The sequence below is a fragment of the Lithobates pipiens genome, unplaced genomic scaffold, assembly GCF_037356315.1.
Source record: "Lithobates pipiens isolate NorthernLeopardFrog02 unplaced genomic scaffold, aLitPip1_a1.2 Scaffold_13, whole genome shotgun sequence".
NCBI classification, from domain to species: Eukaryota; Metazoa; Chordata; class Amphibia; order Anura; family Ranidae; genus Lithobates; species Lithobates pipiens.
The window spans coordinates 497,037,360-497,061,427 of record NW_027507718.1 but is presented as its reverse complement, the minus strand read 5'-3'; the positions used below and the strand labels follow the sequence as shown (position 1 = coordinate 497,061,427).

Here is a 24,068-nt window from a genome sequence, read left to right as displayed (position 1 = left end):
AAGCTGACCATAGAAGGTGCGAATCTCAGCCGGTTTCAGCAGGGACCAGCCTGTGACAGGCTCTCATCAAGAGTTACTGGCTGTGCCTACCCTCTTCCATTTAGCTGCTCCATTCATAGAAGCTGTACTACAACTTTACTTAATGAAACAGGGTCCATGAATAAATGGTGGATGATTTATTGGTCCCCCTCCATTCATAGATCCCGTTCCATTTATAGAAATGTAGTGCAGCTTCTATGAATGGGGCAGCTGGATGGAAAGGGAAGGCATAGTTAGTCTCACCCAATGAGTCAGTAGCTCATTAGTTGTTTTAACCCCACGCCACACCATAATATTATGGCGGCCAGGTTGGGGCAGGACAGAGGACGATTTACACTGACAGAAGATTAATCAGCACAAGGTATATAACTTATATAAGTCAGTAGTGTCCCTGGTGCTAATTTATTTTCTGTTGGTGAAAATGTTCCTCCATCATACCCTACCCCTCCACCTCTGCCACAATGAATTATGTGGCTAGGGTGGGGCAGGACGAAGGACGATTTTCACTAAAGCTGGCCTTAGATGGTTTGAATCTTGGGCGGTTCAGCAGGGACCAGCCAACATTCAAACCATCTATGGGCAGACTGGGTGTACCCAAGTCGATTATAGCCACTAGCGATAATTACTGTACTCTCCTGGCAGGGATTGCTCTCTGCCACCCCCCCTCCACCGGGAGAACACAATAGCTCTGCGTGAGGGATTGCCCCATCAACACTAACTGTTGATAGGGGAATCAAGTCATTTTCTTTCCTGCACTCCAACGTTGCGGGAAAGAAAATCACATAATTTAACAGAAGAGTAGTCAGCACAAGGGATACATCCCACTGACTGTATGTTAAGTGCCCATAGACACACTCCTAAACCTTGTGGACAGCCTTCCCAGAAGAGATGTAGCTGTTATAGATGCAAAAAGTGTACCAACTCAATGTTGAACCATACGGTCTAAGACTGGGATGCCATTAAATTTCATGTGCGTGTAAAGGCAGATGTCTCATGGATCTATGGACATATCCCTCCCTACCTCAAAGAACTTCTCAAACCACAAAACACAACACGTCCCCTTCGCTCCATTCACTCAAACCTTTTTCATATACTCAGAACTAAACTCAGGACAATGGGAGACAGGGCCTTTTGTGCACCTGCCCCGCGCCTGTGGAATGCCCTGCCTGACACCTTGAGGGCTCCTCAATCTACTGACTGTTTTAGGTCTGATTTCTTTTTAGCAAAGCTTTTTGTTCCTTTTAGATGTTTATTTCATCATATAAATTGCTCAGATTTGTTTTTAACCTGTAGCACTTTGAGATCTTTTGATGAAAAGGGCACTATACATAAAATGTATTATTATTATTATTTCCAATATTTTTGGTAATTTAGTGTATTTTAGTGTATTTTCTTTCATCTGATATAGTGCATTGGCAGCCCTTCCATAATTAATAAGCTGCCTTAACACAAAGCAGGTCAACATATGACATAGCGCACGTGTTTATGCACAAAAAACAGACGAGTCCTGGAATGGACCATCACTGGGTTTTAAAGCATAAAACACCTGCTTTACAGCTTAGTGAATAGGGCCAATTGTCTTTTACAAAATGGTAACCACATGTAATAAATCTTTCAGGCGACAACAGAACATCAGTAATAAAAGCCTTCATAAAATGAATACACAACATTAGATGGAGTTAATGACTTTATTTACTTACTGGGTACAAAGCCATGGTCGATACCTCTATTCCAAGCTACTGGTCATCTAAATTCTGCTTTTAAGCTGCCATGTTTGTTATGTTTTTGTTTTTTGTATTTTTTTTTCATAACCAGCAAGTTCAAATGGACCTCCCACACACACACACACACACAAAGGAGGCAGCCATTTTGCTGACCCAATAGGCATCCTAGGAATCCACCAGGCACTTATGGCCTCACGGAGACAAAATGGCTGCTGGAGCAAAAGGTCAAAGGTGAAGGGCGCACCTTAACATCCAAATATTTAACTAATAAAAAGAAAAAAATAAATGCCATTTCAGTCACCGCAATGTCTTTCACACGCCGACAAACAAACTTAGCTAGCGGTTATTGGTGGGGACTAGTTAGGAACAAGTTATCAAACATCTAGAGAACAAAATGCACAAGAAGTTATAAGCCTCAGGTTAGGTTATTAGTCGATATTTTGAAGAGAAAAAAAAAAGCCACATACTATCACAAGGATGTTATAAGTTCATCGTTTTGGGCACACAATTAGGCATGTTCGCTAGGTATAGTTTTGCACTAAACAAAAGCATAATAGATGAACGTTTCACCATTGACTTTCATGTCCTAACTATGATACCTGCCAACCTATTGTCACTTGCATGCATGTCACATTTTCCCTTCTAAGATTGGATTTTATTTTAAGGCCCAAGCTAAACACGAGGTTAAAGGAGCAAATTCTAGATGTGCCAATCCTTGCACCAAAAATCACACCACGAATCACTAAATACCTAAATACTGCCATATTGTGTGGTCATGAGTAGCCACAGGCATACCAGTGTGCTATTGTGAATGTTACTCACACCATAGAACAAGAGCAAGAGTTGTGGAAGCAACAGTTGAAAACCTTTGGTCTTTAAAGCAACTCTATGGCCTGTTTCACCTGGGCTTCAACTTATATAAGAGCAGTGTGAACATCAAGCTTTGAGAAAACTTTAGCACAGGGGTAGGCAACCTGGGGCCCTCCAGCTGTTGCAGAACTTCAAGTACCATCATGCCTCTGGGAGTAATTGGAACTGCCTTGCAATGCCTCATGGTAAATGTAGTTCCACAGCAGCTGGAGGGCCCCAAGTTGCCTACCTCTGCTTTAGCAGATCTTTCAGCAAGGTTCTTTGAAGCTTTTAAAGTACCATTCAGCTCCAATTTGTAAATGTTGAATTCATATCCTAATGGGAGTACTGATTGTCACTTTAAAGCAGCGTTCGACCCATTTAAAAGAACAGTGTAGCTGCTGACTTTTAATAATCAGACAGTCACCTGTCCTACGGTCCAGCAATGCGGGCATATGAAGCTCCACTCCTCTCCCCTTCCTCCTAGCGGTTCTGGCATTCTAACTGTGGGCACCTGGCTGTGGCTTCACAGTCGGGAGTGCACTGCTCATGCGTGAGCCGGGCTCGCACTGCGCATTTGCGAGCCGCACTGTGAATGGCCAGGCAATCATCTGGGACCTGTAACATGTCCCAGAAGATTGCAGGGAGGAAGGTGGGAGAGGTGATCTTCCTTCCAGTGCCAGGGAGGAAGTGGGAACAGGGTTCCTCTAAAAACAGGGTACCCGAACCTCCCCCAAAAAAATGACATGCCAAATGTGGCATGTCAGGGGGTCACCAGCACTTAAAGTGGAAGTTCCATTATTGGGTGGAACTCTGCTTTAAACAAGCTGCTAGCAGGCTTCAGCACTTCTTGAAGCTTAATAACAATAAAGCAATTGATATCATGCCTACATGATAAATCATAATAAGTTATAATTGGTGAATTTCTAAATTAGAGGTGCAGCCGCTGTAACAAACCAACAAAGAGTAAAAGATAAAAGCAGTTGTATGACGAAACATGTTGAGTGGGACTTCCAGAACTTTTGGTTTGGTGGAACGCATTTTGAATGGCCAGTGGCGCTTCATTGTACTGTCTTATGAATGTTATACATTTATATACATTGTAAGTGTGATATTAAAGTAATTCTAAAGCCTCAAGGGTTTTATACCTCAATGTATTTTATGCATTAAGGTAAAAAAAAAAAAACTACTGTGTCACAGACTTACCCCCTCCCCTCCCTTATACTTACCTGAACCCCATTGCAATGCAGCACTGTGCATGAAAGCTGCAGCCCTCCTGGCTTTGTCGCTCCTCCCTGGGCAGATCAATAGCAGCGGGAGCCATTGGCTCCTGCTCCTGTCAATCAACTCCAGTGATGATTGGGTGGGGCCAAGTCCTACTGTCTGTGTCAATGGGCGCAGCAGCAAGACATGGGAGAAAGCCTGCATGAGGAATTGGTTTCCTATTGGGAGCACCAGCAAGAGAGGAGGAGCCAAGAGATCCATCATGGGACCCGAGAAGAGGAGGATCAGTGTCGTTCTTTATTTAATTTGGAAGCCATGTTTGGGCTTTTTATGAACTTTTAATACTTATCATTTGGTGTGAGATCTGTTTTATTTGTTTTGGCTTACTTCTTCAAGCTTGTTAAAAGCCTGCTAGCAGTTTGCTTAAAGTGGCAGTCAACACCCCCATTAGAACCTGCGATCAGCATTTACAATCTGGAGTTGAATAGTACTAAAGTTTCAACAAAGCTCAAAGCTTTCACTCTGCAAACATTTTGTTTACGCTCGCTGTTCACATTTCTTTTTACAATCTGAAGCCCTTGTGAAATAGGCCTATCGTTGAAATTAAAGTGCCAATAAAAGAGTTCCCTGCAAATGAAGATAGTAATTACGTACCTCTCCTGCTGCCCACAAAATTATATGCCATTGTACTGAAGAGAAATCACTAACTGGAGTCCATTTAGATTGAAACACTTCCAGGACACTCAATGTCCTTGTCCTAGTGTGGTTCCTCTCATTAATCCCAATATAACTACTGGACATAGGCGTGCACTTGGGCACACCCTAATCACCCCATGCAGTGCGGATTCCCCTTGCTGATATTTCACCAAAGCCCCCCGACGGGGCTTCTAAAAAAAAATTGTAAAAAAAATACAAGAATGAAATAATAAAAATAAAAAAAACTACTGACTCTGTCCACTGCCCTACTAACACCAACCTCTGCCCTACTGACAAGTCCACTGCTCTACGGACACCATCCACTGTCCTACTACCACCGTCCATGTTTTATTGCATTTAAGGTGCAAACCCTAATGCAATAGACTGTGCACACCTATACTACTGGAGTAGTCTTGGAGGTCAGTGGGAAGAGCCACTGAACACAGCCTGGTCCAGCAAATCATGGGGTCTGGGGGTGTTCGGGGCTTCAGGCAATGGTTATATTTCAGTAGGCTGGTGTTTGGTGGTGTAGTGGTTAGCATTCTCACCTAGCAGTAAGAAGTGGTTGCTGGTTCAAATCCCAACCACGACACTACCTGCTTGGAGTTTGTATGTTCTCCCTGTGCCTGCGTGGGTTTCCTCTGGGTACTCCAGTTTCCTCCCACGAACCAAAGGCATGCAGGTAGGTTAATTGGCTTCTGTCCAAAATTGGCCCTAGTATATGAATGGGGACCTAGGATTGTGGGCTCCTTGAGGGTAGGGACTGGTGTGAGTGTGCAGTGTACAGGGATGGGGACAGTTGTAGACACTAACTCAGGTTGAACTGGATGGACTGGTGTCTTTATTCAACCTTACTAACTATGAAACTATTTACATGCTGTTGAAATTCTGATGATGTAGGAATAGGGGAACACTGCAGACAGCCCAGAAAGCTTTCTATCCGACACTGCCAGAAGTGTCAATTTTGCTGCAAGATTGGAAACTTCGGGGTTGATTTACTACAGGGGTAGGCTACCTTGGCACTCCAGCTGTGGTGAGAACTACAAATCCCATCATGATTCTGCCTCTAGGAGTCATGCCTGTGATTGTCAGGGTCTTGCAATGTCTCATGGGACTTGTAGTTTCACCACAGCCGGAGGGTTAAGGTTGCCTACCCCTTTTTTACTAAAACTGGAGTGCAAAATCTGGTGCAGCTCTAGTAAGGGATTAGAGTTAAATCCCTACCTACCTTTTCTTTTTTTATAAAGGTGAACTAACCCTTTAAAGGTCAAGATACAACTTTATTTTAATAAAGGTCAGGCCGACAGTCCAATTTGTTAAAAAAAAAAATCCCCTTTTTCCAGGGTTTGATATTGAAACCAATGTGAAGGATAGAAGTGAAACACAGGTCTTGTCAGCAATTGGTAATCACCCTGGAGGAAACACCATTAAAGATCCACTTCTATTCCATTTACATTGTTTCAATCCCAAGCACTTATGACGGGTGCATTTCTGGACCCCCAAAACACGATGCTACTCTTTAGATTGTCTCCCTGACTTTTATTGGAATATAGTCATACCTGGACCTCTAAGCAGTAGTATGGTGCTTCAATTTACATTTTTGTTACATTACAATACAAGTCAACAAGACCATGGAGATCTTCTGGGCTGTAGAAACCACCTGTTCGGGAACCAGGTCACCTACATCATCATCATATACCAGTAAAATAACCATAGGGGTTCAACTATTTTTCCACTTTCCACAAAAATCCATCAGGCCGGATTTCTATATGTACACCTAATAAAGATCATCTGCTTGTTTTCAGTTTGCAGCATAGTAGGTGGCCTTGTGAGATGCAACAATGGGTGATTTTTGGTCAAGCAGTTAACCACCTAGAAATCACTGGTAGCCGGCATCTCAGGACTAATTTTCCACTGGCTAACTCCTGTCAAGGTCTCAAAGCTTCAGGATGGGATTAGGGCCAAAATACAAGTTAGAAATTTATCAGCAGTCAATATACTCATTTGCTTTTTTTGTGCAACATATTTTAACTCCAATAAAATCTTGGGTAGCATGCAAATAGACAGTGCTAAGCTTCAGATCATGCCAGACGCATACAAATCGGCAGGTATGCATACAAAATGACTTCTTAAAAAAAAAATAACAACCATTTAGTAAAGCCTAGAGTTCTAGAAGGAATCCATTGCTTTAAATTCACTAAGAGCCTGGACAGGGGAAATATGCTTCTTTTGGGATCCTCGTCGTACTCGGGTCTGGTACTCTTCAGGTTTTTCTCTTTTTACTAGAGGTTTCTTCTCTGGAGCTTTCATCTTCCAGGAGACAACGGGGGAGTTCACAGCTGCTGTGCCATACACTTTCTGGTATTTGGTGGAAGCCACATATGAAGCCTTTACGGTTAACACAACGGCGTTCATCAGATTCTTGGCTGCTTGAATCAGGGAAGTGGCACTGTCCAACTGTGAAGAATAAAAAACAAGAAATTGTAATACCTGCGTAATAAAATGTGAGACTTAGGGTAATATTTACATTTATTGAATTTAATTGGCTGTCAGACTTGAAGCTACAGAAAGCTGGTTGCCAGCAACTGATCTGGATCCTGGGGCTGATGCCCCTCCTGCCCACCCCTTGTCTCAGCCCTGACAATGTTGCATGGGTTAAGCACAGAATAAACTGCATTGTCACCCTGTTAAAGGAGTTAAAAAACAATCCATTTAGTTGCAGAATCAACAGGCAGGATCAACAAGTAATATAACTATGTTACATTGGGTCATAAAATGATTGTTATTGCTGGTGACAGACTTATTTGATTTTACCCACAATTCCACTTTAACTTGCCTTAAAATGGTACAAAAAAAAATAGGAAAAAAAAAGGAACAAATATGGAGCAGAAAACTAGTGAATTAGTTGAATTGGACCATGGGAGCAGATAAAATGAGCGGCTTGCAGAACTCTGATCATCTGTAATCATTACACATAAGCGAGCTATGGATAAGAAGACTGTATCTCGGAGAGTTTTAATGCTACAGAATTCATTTTACTAAGAGCTGAGCTTGTTTTCTGAAAGCCATTGCCAGCGTTTAGCTTTTATGCAGATGCATTACTTTAAAAAAAGCCATAAAGCAGGAGGAAATGTATCATTTTATTAATATCACACATCAGCAGAGTAAACCAGGAATTAAGTAAAGCCTTTTTCTGGGAATGGAAGAACATGTAAATTTAACGAAACGATAAAAGTTTCAGACGGAGCAAGCAGAGGCTCGCAGAGTGTTATAAACAAACTGGATGCGTCTTGATGGTAATCCAGTCTGCCCTGTCTAATCTCCATGCAAATTAAAGCCTCAAATGAATGTGATTTGTGTGACGTTTTAGTTAATTTAGTCATTATATGACATAGCAGAGACTAAAAAAAAAAAAAAAAATTAAAAATAAAAATAAAATAAAATGCAAGATAAAATAAAAAGTTGCAACCATAATCACAATGCATTTCTCCAGTGAGCATTGGAAGGACGGAGCTCAGAGGTGGTTACAATGGTCATGAGTCCTAACTCCTAAGTTCCTCACTGTTGGAAAGCAGGTGCAGTTATGTTTTTAACCAGTCATGATGTTGCTGGACGCATGACTAAACCTCTTGTTGTTTTATAGGAAACCAACAGAAACATATAAATGGGAAATGACCATGTAGTTCCAAGACAGAGCAATACATTATACATTACTACCACCTAGTAGCAGAATTACTAATCACAGTATAATAAATTGAATGGTTATTGTGCCTATGTCCATATACAGTATATAGCATGCCAATATCCACTTTATCAAAAATTTTGGTAAAGTTGGGTTTTCACTTTGCAAGAGGGGTCCTACAGGTCACAATTCTCCCAAAAAGTAGCCTACAAGAGCTTGCTTGGCTATAGGTCATAATCTTCTGCTTATGTTTGATTATTTTTCAACGATTCAGCCTTCCACATCCCAGTTTTTGCTTTCCTCCATTGTCTCACACATCTGCTTCCATCTCAGACCCTTTTGTGCTTGCTTTTCCTAGACACACCCAACATACGCTATCTGTACCTCAACTGGACATTTAGAAGCACATAAAGAGTCGTTCTAGCCCCCCCCCCCCCAATAAATAAATAAATAAATAAAAGTCAGCAGCTACAAATACTGGAAGTGAAGCCTTGCGTCTTCACAGACAGAGTCCTACTGCACATATGTGATCTGTACTGTACCTTGTGAATGGTCCCATAGTCCTCTGGGATCTGTGATGTGTCCCAGAAGAGTGCGGTAGAAGAAGAGTGGGCAAACATTTGGCTCAGATCACCACAGCAATCTGAGCCAGATGAGAGCTGGTACCTGAAAAACCAGGTACCCGCCCCCCCCCCCCCCCCCAAATCGTGGCAAATGTGGCAGTGGAAAGGGGGAGGATACAAACAAGCAGAACTTCCCCTTTTCAATGAAGTCCTGCATTAAAAAGCCAAGCTGAAGCCTTCATACTTCAGATCAATTTTTTTTGGTCAGAATAGGATAGTGCTAGAACCACAGATTTTAACTGAAGTCTATGAGCCTACTAACTAGAATGTCACTCTCTTCTGGTTGAGATTTTTTTTTTTCTTTGGCCAGAATGGGGTAGATTTGGACCACTATCCTTCTACTATATAGAATTTCCCTCTCTTCCAGCTGAAATAGATAGTGATGGGAAATCTCTCCAATGGAGATACAGATTACAACAAAACACATGTTATCAGTAAAATGGGGAAGGGCTAGAACATCTGCAAGGTTTTTATCACTGCCTGGGACTTCCGATTCTAATGAAAACATCCCTAATTTCTTGCCCTGCTGTCACAGAGGCAGGAAATTGGTATCAGTGGGAGGACTAATGCTCTATTATTGCTGTGTGTCATTGAGAGGAATAGTGCCCCAATGTTGGTGTCAGTAGGAAGAATAGTGCCCCATCACTGGTATCAGTGGAAGGAATAGTGCTCCATCATTGGTGTCAGTTAGCCCTTGTACACACGGTCGGAGGTTCTGTCGGAATGTGTCCGATCGGAGCGTTTTGTCGGATATTCCGACTGTGTGTGGTCTGCATCGGACTGTTTCCGTCGGAATATCCGTCGGACCAACTTTTCCAACTTGCCGGAAATATTTTCAGACAAAATGCTCCGATCGGACATACTCCGATCATGTGTAGAGAATTACGATCGGACAAAGTGCCACGCATGCTCAGATCAAATTCCTACACCAAAGCTATTGGCTACTAGCGTGAACATAGTCCCATCGTAACGAAATAACGTCCTCATGTCGGATTTTCCGACAACTTTGTCCGACCGTGTGTATACAACAGTTTCGGACAAAATCCGCCTAACAAAATCCGACGGATTTGGTTGTCAGAATCTCCGACCGTGTGTACAAGGGCTAAGAGGACTAGTGCCTCATCATTGCTGTCAGTGGGAGAAATAGTGGTCCATCTTTTTTGTCACTGGGAGGTATAGTGCTCTAGCATTGGTTTCAGTGGGAAGAATAGTGCCCCATCGTTGGTGTCAGTGGGAGGAATAGTACCCCATTATTGGTATCAGTAGAAGGAATTATGCCCCATTGTTTAGTGTGAAATCTTCTTAACAGGGTACAAAGCAATAAAACATGTCAGAAGTATTTCTGAAGTCTATCCAATACCCCAAAAATAGTTTCGCTGAAGTTTGGCATAAATACAGGTCCACTAGTTTACATCCACATATCAAAGGAGATGTGCACATTTTATAATCATCACTCATTATTTTTGTTTTATTCAGTCTGTCAAATAAAATACATACTAATTAGCTAAGATTACCAACTCAAACCCCAACTCTTATCTGGCGCCTTCAGTAAATTCTAGCAAAGGGCCTTCAAAAAACACTTTTTAATTCCAATGTTTTATGGCTTATTTTGATGGTGCTGTAAGTTAAAAGAATAAGATAAATTAAGTGTCAATAAAGAAAGCAGTGGGCAGAATAACAGGCACATCAAAGCGATGACACGCAATGGTTGAAATTTCCATATTAAGTAGAGCGCTGACACAGATCGCGCTGCAGAAATGCTATTTATACACTCCGGGAAAATAGGGATGCTATGTCAGGTCCTATATCTGAGCCACAAACAAATACATGTTTATTGAGACAAATATGCTGAAAGAAAAGTAGGGAAATCTACATATAAAAGTCGGAGTTGTAAGACAATGTGACGTGCTCAAACAGGCACAAAAACATAGTGTAATCTTTCGGTGACGGAGGAATATAGCCTTATGGCTACAAAGGGGTTTCTATTACCCGTTTAATGGGCTGTCTCCATCTCTTTCCATCATGCCTAGAATAGTAAAGTATATGTAAGAATCAGTTCCAGCGCAATGTTTCATGATTATAAAATCTAAAATAGAACTTAAAATAAAACTTTTTTGGATAGAGTAATATAACCCATGTTTTTTTTTTTTGGTTTTGTTTTTTGTGTCCCCTTGGGGAGATTTCTCTGTCCCATAGCTGAAACAGAAAGTGAGTGGAAATCCCTCCAAGGTCTAAGGTATGCTTCCTCAACATTTTTACCCTTGAGGGACTTTTAGGCCTTGGAGAAGCCATTTTAAAACCAATAAAAAAAGCCTCCCTTACAGTGGAGGTCAGAATGGCACCCGAACAGATAGCCAAAGAGATCATTGGTGCCATACCACTGACTCTGTTAAGTGGCATTGGCCCTGTAATTATGTAGACACCATCAAATGAGAGATTAATCAACCACAGGTCAAGGAACCGTCAATAACCTCTGGGGGAACCCTAGGGTTCCATGGAACCCTATTTAAGATGGATATGGCCAATAAAAGCCCCCCTGACAGTGGTGGTCAGAATGGCACTCTTATAGATAGCTGAAGTTATAACTGGTGCCATGCCCCTGACTCGTGCCGTGTGGTATTGGGTCTGAAACTATGCAGGCACCATCAAATGGGAAGTCAATCAGTCACAGCTAAGGAAAACTTCTGAAAATTCTGGAGGAACCCCAGGGTTCCGTGGAACCCAATTTGAGAATGGCTGCTCTGAGGTCTGAGGGGCACAGATGTTTTTGGCAAAAATGAACGGCTAGTAGTGGTGCTGATTGCATGTAACCGCTCACACAAGTGGCAGTTGGATCAGCACCTTTGATTGAGCTGGACAACAATGGTTTACATCCATACAAAGATGCTGGATGTCACTAAGCACCCAGTATGTACCGATATGCACCCATACAGTGCCTTGCAAAAGTATTCACCCCCTTGGATTTTTACCTATTTTGTTACATTACAGCATTTAGTTCAGTGTTTTTTTCTTTTGTTTTTTTGAATTATATGTGATGGATCAGAACACAATAATCTAAGTTGGTGAAGGAAAATTAGAAAACTATATACATAAAACCCTTTTTCAGAAATAAAAAAATGATAATTGTCATGTGCGTATGTATTCACCCCCTTTGTTATGAAGCCCATAAAAAGCTCTGGTGCAACCAATTACCTTCAGAAGTCACATAATTAGTGAAATGGTGTGTATATGTAATGGCATGTAGTGAAATGGTGTGTATATGTAATGACAGATTATGTGACACTTAGATTACACGTGTGTGCAATCTAAGTGTCACATGATCTGTCATTACATATACACATCTTTTTGAAAGGCCCCAGAGGCTGCAACACCTAAGCAAGAGGTACCACTAACCAAACATGAAGACCAAGGAACTCTCCAAACAAGTAAGGGACAATGTTGTATCATAACCAAATGGAAAGAACATGGCACAACAGCAAACTTGCCAAGAGATGGCCGCACACCAAAACTCGTGGACTGGGCAAGGAGGGCATTAATCAGAGAGGCAGCACAGATACCTAAAGTAACCCTAGAGGAGCTGCAGAGTTTCACAGCAGAGACTGGAGTATCTGTACATAGGACGACAATAAGCCGTACGCTCCATAGAGTTGGGCTTTATGGCAGAGTGGCCAGAAGAAAGCCTTTACTTTCAGCAAAAAAAACAAAATGGCATGTTTTAAGTTTGCGAAAAGGCATGTGGGAGACTCCCAAAATGTATTGAGGAAGGTGCTCTGGTCTGATGAGACTAAAATTGAACTTTTTAGCCATCAAAGAAAACACTATGTCTGGCGCAAACCCAACACATCACATCACCCAAAGAACACCATCACCACAGTGAAACATGGTGGTGGCAGCATTATACTGTGGAGATGGGTTTTTTTTGCAGTCGGGACTGGGAAACTGGTCAGAGTTGAGGGAAAGATGGATGGTGCTAAATACAGGGATATTCTTGAACAAAACCTGTACCACTCTGTGTGTGATTTGAGGCTAGGATGGAGGTTCACCTTTCAGCAGGATAATGACACCAAACACACTGCTAAAGCAACACTTAAGTGGTTTAAGGGGAAATATGTAAATGTGTTAGAATGGCCTAGTCAAAGCCCAGACCTCAATCTAATAGAAAATCGGTGGTCAGACTTAAAGATTGCTGTTCACAAGCGCAAACCATCCAACTTGAAGGAGCTGGAAGAGTTTTGCAAGGAGGAATGGACAATATCCCAGTGGTAAGATGTGGCAAGCTCATGGAGACTTATCCAAAGCCACTTGGAGCTGTGATAGCCGCAAAAGGTGGCTCTACAAAGTATTGACTTTAGGGGGGTGAATAGTCATGCACATTGACTTTTTCTGTTATTTTGTCCTATTTGTTGTTTGCTTCACAATAATAAAAAAAAAAAAAATCTTCAACGTTGTGGGCATGTTCTGTAAATTAAATGATGCAAATCCTCAAACAATCCATGTTAATTCCAGGTTGTGAGGCAACAAAACTCGAAAAGTGCCAAGGGGGGTGAATACTTTTGCAAGGCACTGTAGTCTAGAGCGGTGTATCAAAGAATCTTTAGGAAGAGGGGTCTAACTTATGATTTTGCAAACAGGTCCACTTTTTTCAGAAAACACACCTGTGCCCAGATGTGTAATTTTAGCAAAAATGATTGTTTGGGTGATGGCGTGCAACTGGTGGACACTCTTTAGATAAATGGCCATTGGAAACTGTTTAATGAGGATGGCCTTTTTTGTAAAGCTTACAGTGATATGGAAAAGACATGTTTGGAGTCAATAGACAACAAGATTCAAACATGGGGGGGATTTTTTAAAAGGACTTAAATCTGGTTGACTCCCAACTCCCTTTGTAATATCTCTCTATTGGCAACATTTTGGATGACCGTACCCATGAATGCTTTTAATGATTTTAAAATGAAATGGTGATACTATGCTATTTAAATATCCACCTCCTATGTTCCTCTTGAGGAAGTTTGAATTATTCTACCCAATCAAGTCACACTTTTTGTTACAATTTTGCTATCGCCATAATAAGAAAGTAATAACTTAGCCAAAAAGAATTTTGGGCTAATTATACTTTTTTTATGGTTTATTTATTTATTTATTTATTTTGAAGCTGGCCATTGATGGATAGAGTTTTAAACAAAAATTCTTAGGTAAATTAGGCAAATTAGGAAAATCCATGCAAAAATTCTTAGCACAATCAAAAGTTGTTAAAAAGATTTTGTTTGCTTTTAACATTTGATTTTCGAAAGAATGGTCTTTATCAAACAAAAGCCACATGCTCTATTACAAATTCATTAATTCAAGAGAATTTTCCATCCTGCTCTTTTGAATTTTCATGTCACTACGGTCAAAAATAAATGTCGAACTGAACCATTAATAATTAGAAAAATTGACAAACATTCTTAGAACATTCTTTTCCTAAGAGTTTAAATTTAAATTTCTAGCCATCTATGGTCAGCTTTAATTATCTTCAGAACTGTTGGGTAGTCTTATCAAAAAAATGCTAAATATAAAAAAAAACGCAATTCAACTTCAGCAAGAGCTCCTGAAACATGACAGCAAGAAAAATACATTTTCGACTCCTCTCCGCATAATGTCATCGTAAAATGTAAAAAGACTCTTAAAATGGGCGAGCTGGATGGGCTCCATATGTCGAAGTCAGATTCCTATATTTGCGCAGCGTTTTGTTTGTTTGTCTATTAAAGAGGAGAGGAAAGATGGATAGTTACAATATAAGCGTAATGTCTGCCAATACAAAAAGATGAGCGTGAAATATGTCGCATTATGTAACCTGATTACACAATTTTGCAAAGAAGAAACATTTCAATAACTCTTGTCGGAGTGCATATATGCAAAGAGCATCCGAGGTATCATGTGCAAAATAATGAGAGGGGTGTAACAGAAAAATAAGCAGAGATGGAAGATGCCAGGGTCTTTCAGATAAAGGAAAGCCAATATCTCATTACCATTTTATTATAGGCTTTACTAAGATTTTTTTTTTTTTACCTTTGTGGCTTATTAAAGTTGCATGTCAGCCTAACTTGACAATTTTGCATTTAGGAAGTAACTGGGCACACATGCTGAAATCTGATTGTACAATCCCTGTGCGATCTTCTTTATAGTGGTCATAAATACTTCAAAATAATAATAATTTCCTTTTCCGATCGATCTCTTTTTGTTTTAAAAAAATCAGCAGCTACAAATACTGTAGCCGCTGACTTTTCAGGTGCCTGGTGATTTAGTGCTGTCTTCCCGCAGCTGGTTCTTCTTACCGCTGTGGGTCCCTGGCACCACCATCTTGTATACAGAAGCTGCAAAGTGAGGAACCACAGCTGGCTCCCCACCGTGGATGTGCGAGCTTGCATGGTGCTTTGTGAATGGTTCTGCAGCCTTCTGGGACATGTGAAGTCCCAGGAGGCCAAAGGAGGGGAGGGGGTGGGGCAAGTCATGTTCCTGCGTGATGCTGGTGTGAATGGACCCTCAAGCTTCAGGAATTTTTGTTTTAGCCCGTGATAGGGAGGAGTCCAGTTCTTGCAGTGCACTGTAATAAGCTGTATTGTAATTGGAAAAAGTGCAAACTGTTGGAAATATATATATATATATATATATATATATATATATATATATATCCTGTATAACAATAATAATAATTTTAAAAAATTCAAACGAAAATGCCTGAAAATCCAGTGTGAATGCCGCCCTAGATTTGCCAAATCTATGTAAAACAATCCACTCAATTCTTATCCAATCAGTAAGCCCTTGTACTTTGGAGTTATTGGTAGATATAAGAGGGGATTGTAGGTAGATCCAAAGCAGGAGATAGTGAAGTCAGATTGTAATGTGTATTGGAGAAGACAGTTTTATTTTTTTTATTTTTTATTTTTTCCACTTTGGATAGTGGGGAAGGGATGTCTCTATAGACAAGGTTTGTTGCTCAATTCTTACCACCATGATTTTTAGAGCAACAGATAATATGAAAGCCTGGCAAAGGTTCTATCCCTCCAATCTATGAGAAAAAAAAAACACACCATTTTGGCTGGCGTTTCAGTTTAAGTGGCTCAATGGTTCAATTTAATTCTGGCTATTAATTCCCTGCAGTTTCCAGTATCCTTATCTTCAGGGTTGCACCCATGCCATTTTATTATCGGTGAGTATGAGTGCTGATACTTTCGGTCAAGTACTCTCTGAGTACCTATACCTTTGCAGTGCAAAATGAATGGGCTCAGTCTCACTGCAAAGAGTCGCATGCAATTTGAACAGGAATGCAGTGTGATCACTGTCCGAAATTCCATGTGTGAACCCAGGCTGAAGTCACAATGACAAGTCTGGGTTCATACGGGAGTGGGGGGGGGACAGGAATCACACCACATTCTTCTTGAGATCACATGCAATTCTTTGCAGTACGATTTGAGCTCATTCATTTGGCATGGGCTCAAATTGCACCAAAAAGGTATCCGTTTCAGGAATCTGAGCATTGTATGAGTACTCCTTAATATGCTTAGTATTGGCACAGATACTGGTATCGGTGCAACCCTACTTATCGTCAGTGTTACCCTTGGGGCCGGTTCACACAGCGGGCGATGCGAGGCGACACGACTCGCCTCGCCTCGCTCCCGCAAGTCGCCCCCGTTCTGTACAATGGAACCGTTCTGAGAGGAGCGACTCGAGTCGCTCCGACTCAGAAAAAAGGTTCCTGTACTACTTCTGGGCGACTTCGGGGGCGACTTGCATTGACTTCTATACAGAAGTCATCTGCAAGTCGCCGCTGAGGTCGCCGCAGGTCGCGGCGAGGCAAGTCGGAGACGCCTCGCCGCGCCTGCAGTGTGAACCGGCCCTTACTCTAAACCTACTGGAGATTTATCAACACACATGGAAGCATAAGAGGCGGGTTACACAGGGCAGAATTATATTTTATACTGGCTAGAAGCAGCGTAAATGACTGCCGAATCTGACTCAGGTGGTCCATGCAGCTCCTGCATTTTGTTCTAGGAAGATCAAGGCATTAGAAGACCCTTCAAAAACATAAAAGGTGGGTTAATTGGCCCAAGAGTTGACACCTTTTTTAAAGCTGACGTTTAACCTATTTTATGTTTTGCCTTCCCTGATTCCTACTTATCAACATGCCAAAGGTGTTTAAAAAACAAAACAAAAACTTTCTGTTTTCAATAGGCCCAACAGCACACCCCAGCACCACCATTACATACAGTATGTTCAGTATTGGAGGTGTCGGAAATGCATTCCCCCACATTGCCCCCACGTTCCCGCTAAAAAAAGAAAGCCCTGGATAGGATATGTAGCCAAGTCCTGGGTCCCCTTTGGTCTAACGAGGACCTCCAGAGTTAATGATAGCTGACATTCTTCTATGTAGAGTGGGTTACAAGGCATGGTGGGTGTGATTCATGGGCACCAGACACCTCTTAAACAGAAGTGTGGGAGAGAGGGTTTAAGGCCAGGACACCCTTTAGTAGTTGCAATGTCAACGCTGTCTCCAATGGCAACAATCTTGAACAGTTCCTAACAAAGATTACAATTAACTCTCACTTCCTCTACAATCTCCTATCATAGATCTTCACGCAACCGAGCTCCCAGTCTCTCTCACTAGACTTGCTGATCCACTGCCACTGAATCTCCTGAGCTTCCAATCTTCTCACTGAGTATCTTCCTCAAGTGTCACCCCCGCATGCCTGTTGGGTCCCTAGCTTGGCATTCAGAATACTCCTCAATTGTCACCCCAGTGGCCTGCTTGGTCCCTGGCTTGGCACCCAAGGCTGCTCTGCAAGTATCACCTCCGCTGGCTGGGTCCCTGGCTTGACACCTGATGAAGTTTCCCAATTCTTCACCATCCCCGGTTGGTAAGAACACTGCTCTAGGACTTGCTTTAGCTACTCACTGTGGTGCCTGGTAATAAGGTGGATGGTCCAGCTTCCCCTCTACCTCTGACCATGACAGGTTCTATAGCTGGCAGAACCGCCACTTTTGGTTGGACTGCAAGCCCCGGTCCCAAACCTGCGCTACTCTCTTGCTTCTGGATAGGCCCTCAGACAGCCTAGCAGCCAGATATACTTGGGATAGGCCTCAGGCTCTGGCCTAGCAGCCCATCAAACGTCCACCCAGACAGCCATCCAGGTGACACAGAACCCCGATCACCTGACCTTACCCAAATAAATAGGCTCTGCTAGCAGGCCAAGGGACCCAAGGTCCCTGCCCATTAGCTAAAACACCCCCATCTATTCCTAATCTGTCCTTGAAATGCCCTTGTCTTATCTAATGCCACCAGCCATCTAGTGACAGACGAGAGAAGTGCAGCAATTCGAGGATTAGGGTGGAATCAATTGATCTCCTATCAATTGGCCAACACAACTTACCTGGCAGGTAAATTTACTAGCAACCCTGCCTAAACATCAGGGTGCTTCAGATAAGTGAAGGGTTTCTGGCTTGTTGGTAGTGGTGACTGCAGAAGAGAGTAATTTTGACAGAAGGGCAGACAATGTAGGGGGGGCAGATATTTTGTTAGTGTGTTGAAATAGTAGAGGTCTAAACTGTAGGTTTACATCTGTGCATAGAGGTTGCACTTACTGTATATGTGTGCACACATTATATTTATATATGACTGGGTGCAGAGATATGTTATAAGATTTTATATATAACTATTACTGGTTTAATCAATGCTTCATTTTCTGATTTATGGAAAATTTCACTCCAATCTGGAAAATTTCCTCCGGCAGTGCTAAAGCATGCTAAGCATTTATTTTATTATGATGCTGTTATGTAAAGGGGATTTTAATATATATGCAGTTCCCAACCTATACTAAATGTGATATCTAGAAAAGGGGAACTCAAGGCTAGAAAAATCTATATATGTTTGTAAGTTAGTCAAGCATAAAAAATAAAAGTGTAGCCTGAACACAGCCATTCTTTGGGATTTCATGCTTTGTATGCTATCTACTGTCCTACCAGTACCAGGGCTGGACTGGGACAGAAATTTGGCCCTGGACTTCATCCAGACCGGCCCACTTACATTTTGAGTGTCCCATCAGCACTCCCTTACATCAGAGTGTCCTATTACCAGCCCCCTTACGTCAGAGTGTCCCATCAGCACCCCCTTACATCAGAGTGGCCCATCACCAGCCCCTTTACATCAGAGTGGCCCACTGAGCCATCGGCCCACCGGGAAACACCCAGTAGTCCCAATGGCCAGTACATGTCTGACCAGTACCGTTTGCTCTTTGCAACTCTTTAACATCTCTTATTTTTTCATAGTTCATATTCCCCAAACCCTTCAGTTCCTGAGGACTCCTAACATACTGATTTATCTTTAAAAAAAATGGCGCAATGGTGGATCAGTCACCAGGACAACTAAATCCCAATGACCAGATTTAAATAAATTCTCAAGCATAGTCAATTCAAAAAGACACAAAGCGAAATGTATTTTAGCCACATCAACCAGATTCCAACTCATATTTTGTCTAGCTCAGGTTAAAAATAAGAGTTGATTTGTTGCTTTGGCCAACAATTCAATGTCCCTGTTCTATCTTGGTTTTGAGTAATAGATCTGTAGATTCTAGAATCTACTTATTGCCCATGTAAACACAAAGAGATACCGGCTAAGTGTTTGAGCTTTTAGAGAAGCACTTGAGTGTTGAAGCAAACACTACCGATAACAAAAAGCTTTCTTTTAAAGATAATAGTACATCCTTTGTGTAATTTTCCAGAACAATAATGTTTGTTTCTGTTCTGTGGCCTGGAACAAACACATGTTCCAGTTTACAATACTAAGCAAACACTTCAGATTGATAAAAATTGTAATTGAACATAAGTGTATGCACATATATTAAAGAGAACAACAAACAAAGAGGGCATGTCGAAACAAGCTCAACCAGCCTGTAATGATAACAAACTTACATATATTTTTTTGGTCGAAAATTAAGGAACTCTGGTTAAAATAATGTTTTAGATAGAGCCATGCATAGTTATGTGGTTAGTCAGGTTGAAAGCAAGACGCAAGTTCAACTAGATTAACCATATGAAAGAAAAAAAATCATAGAAAACTTCCATATACACAATCTTTTTTTTTTTTTTTTCCATAAAAGGTTTTATTGAAAGATGCATAGTATACACACAGGTGAAACAGGTAAACATCAAGTATAAAACGTGCTGCCACGACCTTTTCAAATCACATGAAAGGCAACACATATTCAACACTGAGATGGTCGTGGCTAAAGGAACTGTGCTAAACATATATCGTCATAGCATTTCGACCAACATATTCAATGTTTAATTGGGTGGGCAGGAGGGGGTAAAGGAAAGAGGGGCATGGGATGGAAAAATGGGGGGGGTATCAGGGGGAAAAGAGAGATGAGGTGAGCACCCTTCCCGGCCCCCCCTCCCCTGCCGACATCTTATCTCTTAGCATTATAGGTTAGTTGAAGTGTCCCTACGTAGTGGGGGAAAGAACGCCTTATATTTCTCTGTGGTTTGGAAGTGTTTCCAGCAAGCCCAGATCGTCGAGAATTTCTGTAAACGTTCATGTGAGGTATATATCAGCTCCTCCATCTCCTCTATCTTAGCAACTCTGGACAGCCATTCCCGAATGGAGGGAACATCAGTAGATCGCCAATGTGTAGGGATACACATCCTGGCAGCGTTAACCATATGCATGGCTAGGGATTTAAGATAGGTCTGTTTAGGGAGAGTCGTAAGGTGGAGGAGATATTGTGCGGGGTTGTAGTTTAAGGTGTAGGTGGTGACCTGTGAAATAATGGCGTGAACCTCCTGTCAAAAGGGTTGGATTAGGGAGCATTCCCACCAGATATGAAGCATAGAGCCTGTCGCTGTCTTGCATCTCCAGCAAATGTTGGGAAATGCAGGGGAGAATTTATGTAACCTAGCAGGGGTCCTATACCATTTAGTTGCGATCTTATACCCATTTTCTTGAATTGCTACATTCATTGAACCTTTGTGAGCGTACATAAATATGTCTTCCCTCTGATCATCTGTAAGGCTAACCTGCAAGTCTTTTTCCCAGGAGCTAAGTGTGTGTGCCGTCTGGTCAGGCCCATCTTGAAGCATTTCATATATGCTTGATATCAGATGTCTCAATGGGGTTCTGCTTGTACATAGGCGCTCGAATGGGAGAAGTTGTCTACACCAAGTGGCGGCTGGGTCTTCTGAGGCGAGGAAATGCCTCATTTGCCTATAGGATCATAAAGGGAAACTACGGGTCGGGGAGAGTGCAGCTAGGTTTTCGTATGAGCGTGGTCTACCTTTATGGAAGAAGTGGTGGGCTAACACCTCCTCGTGTGGCCACTCTCTTTTTAAGAACGAAGTACAATCTCCCGGGGGAAAATCTGGGTTGTTGCGTATGGGGGTCAGGGGTCCCGGTCGCGAGGATATTTTGAAGAGACGCAAGACTTGATTGAAGGCTATTAGAGAGGGGAAGATGAGTGGATGTGATTTGGTGGCTTGGTTCCAATGATTCGGGGTAAGCCAGGGAAGGGAGTGTAGCAGGCCATCTGTGAAATGATTCTCCAGAGAAAACCAAGCCTTTCTGAATTTGTGTATCCACCAGTCCACCACTCTGGTTAGGTGGCAAGCTAAGTGGTATTTGGGGAGGTCCGGAAGTCCAATCCCCCCTTTTGTTTTCGCCCGATTTAGGCGGGAGTATTTAATACGGGGGGCAGAGTTCTTCCAGATAAAGGTGGTACATGTTTTTTTATACGTTGCAAAGAATGCGGGAGGGAGGGGAATCAGGATTGTTTGCATCAGGTACAGGAGTCGGGGGAGTACGATCATCTTTATTAAAGCTGCCCTGCCGAACCAGGAAATATTTAGGTTGGCCCAGTCATTTAGTTCCGTTTGGATTTTGGTGAGAGCGGGCAGAAAGTTTTGCTTATATAACTCTGACAGTTGACTAGTAATTTGGATACCTAGATACGTGATGCTATCTTTTTGCCATCTAAATGGAAAGGAGTCCTGACAGTGAGTAGTTTCTTGTGGCGGAAGCGAGACGTTAAGGGCATATGATTTAGAGTAGTTGATTTTTAAGTTTGACAACTCCCCGAAGTGTTTCAAATCACTGAGAAGATTTGGTAGGGAAATACACGGGGACTGTAGTGACAACAGGATATCGTCAGCAAAGGCTGCAACCTTAAATTCCCTATCTCCTACATGGCATCCTTTTATGTCAGGGTTGGCTCTTAGTCTGTTTAGTAGGGGCTCAAGTGTCAGCACAAAAATTAAGGGCGACAAGGGGCAGCCCTGCCGTGTCCCGTTGCTGATGGAGAAGGCATCCGACAGGAAGCCATTGACCTTTACCTTAGCTAAAGGGTTTGCATACAAGGCGTCAATGTGGGAGCACAAGCGTGGAGGGAGTCCCACTCCTTGCAGTACAGCCCTCATGTAGTCCCAGGCCACCCTGTTGAACGCCCTCTCAGCATCGAGGGACAGAAAGAACCCCTGGGACCGTGTTGAGTTAAGCCAGTGCTGTATATTCAGTGTACGGATAGTGTTATCCCTGGCTTCCCTACCGGGGATGAAGCCCACTTGATCCAATACTATGAGGAAGCAGTCTGTTGGTGAGCATCTTTGCGTAAAGTTTGATGTCCACGTTAAGTAGAGATATGGGTCTATAGTTTGACACTTGCGTTGGGTCCTTACCAGTTTTGGGGATAACCATATACACAATCTTATACCCATAGTTGATGCAGAAGAAGGCAATATAAAGCATGATCCAGTTTGCTCCAGCATGGGAAAAACGAATTCCTTCCTGATACCCTAGAAGGCAATCTATCAACTATAAATCCTAATATCCAGTTATATTTTGTGCATTTAGGAATTCATACAGCTCATTTTTTTAAAAACAATTTACTGAGCTGGCCAGAATTAGTTTTTGAGGAAGTCTTTTCCACATATTCCACAGCTCTTACTGTGAAGAAGCCTTTACATACAGTATGTGGATGTTAAATCTGTTTTCCTCCAGATGTAACAAGTGCCCCCTTGTCCATTTTAATGACTTGAAGGTGAATAACTGTACACCAGTATCCCCTTAATTCTTTTTTTTAATTACAATTACCTAGGTGGATGCAGCATCAGCCCGATGCTGCATCTGTCCCCTGCCGGCTCTAATACTGAGAATGATCGATCAAACCCTGGCAATTGTTCAGTTCTCACCCCTCCGTGAGCAGAAAGCTAGTGAAGCTCTCTGCTCTGCCCCCCCCCCCCGCTCACTGAAGTGCTGGGCTACAGAGGGGGCGGGAGCGGCTGCCAGTGGCTCGCTGATAGACTGAGCTTGGTGCTGTTCAAGGCATGTGGGCAGATCCTGACCACATGGACGTGATCTTTCCCGAGCCTGCACCAGCTCTACGACGTCAGCCAACAGTGGGCTTCATACCGCTGTCTGCTGAAAATGGGTCACAGGAGTGCAGAACAAACTGCACTCCTGTGATCCACAGGAAAAGTACAGCCAAATGAGCTTTGGCTGTACTTCTCCTTTAACTGTTAACTGCCCCTTCCCTGCACTTTTTATAATTATCCAATAATATATTCTTGTAAGAATATATTATTGTAAACTGGTTCCCAAAGTGAACTGCATATTCCTAAATAGGTCTTACTAATGTCTTGCACAGGATCAAAATTATGTCTCTCTGGGTTATATACCTCTATTATACAGGAAAGTATTTTGCTTGTGTAGCACTTACCCCCGAAGGAGCTGCTGATTTGAATTGGGCCTGTACTTTACCTAGAAACCCCACTAACTTGACTCAATATTCTTGGCACAGCTGTGGTGCAATGTAATACAGTACAATATAAAGCAATGCAAAGTACCTGTATATACCCTCAGGATCCACTGGCTCCACCTGGTGGGGGAGAAACAATATGCCACACAACTGGATACTTAACCAGAAATATTGTTTACTATAAAATATTTAAACAGGTGGTTACCATAATTGTGCTGTCATCCCAACATAGGACGACAGCACAATATATTTTAATGTAACACAACATAAAATATGTATGTATGTATTTATATAAACCTGGGAGCTCCCCCTGCTTTAAAGGCTATACGTGAGGCCTCACTTAAAGTACTTTAATCCGGGGTCTTCTTTTCTTCGCTAGCTAAAGTCACTCCTTTGTATTTGTAATCCAAAGTTCATGGAGGATTAAGCTGAAATGCTCCTGGTGTAACTCCAG

At 42.2% G+C, this 24,068-nt stretch overlaps 1 protein-coding gene across 2 annotated transcripts in view; it reads right to left on the bottom strand.

The window, feature by feature from the left end:
• Positions 1–1,713: 1,713 nt before the first annotated feature.
• Positions 1,714–24,068, bottom strand: part of CTNNA2 (catenin alpha 2) — an 877,929-nt gene continuing 855,574 nt past the window's right edge. For both annotated transcript variants that reach the window (XM_077478018.1, XM_077478019.1), the window contains one exon: positions 1,714–6,989. In XM_077478018.1, coding sequence (XP_077334144.1) covers positions 6,702–6,989 — 288 coding nt within the window. In that variant the 3' untranslated portion in view covers positions 1,714–6,701. The remainder of the gene's footprint in view (positions 6,990–24,068) is intronic.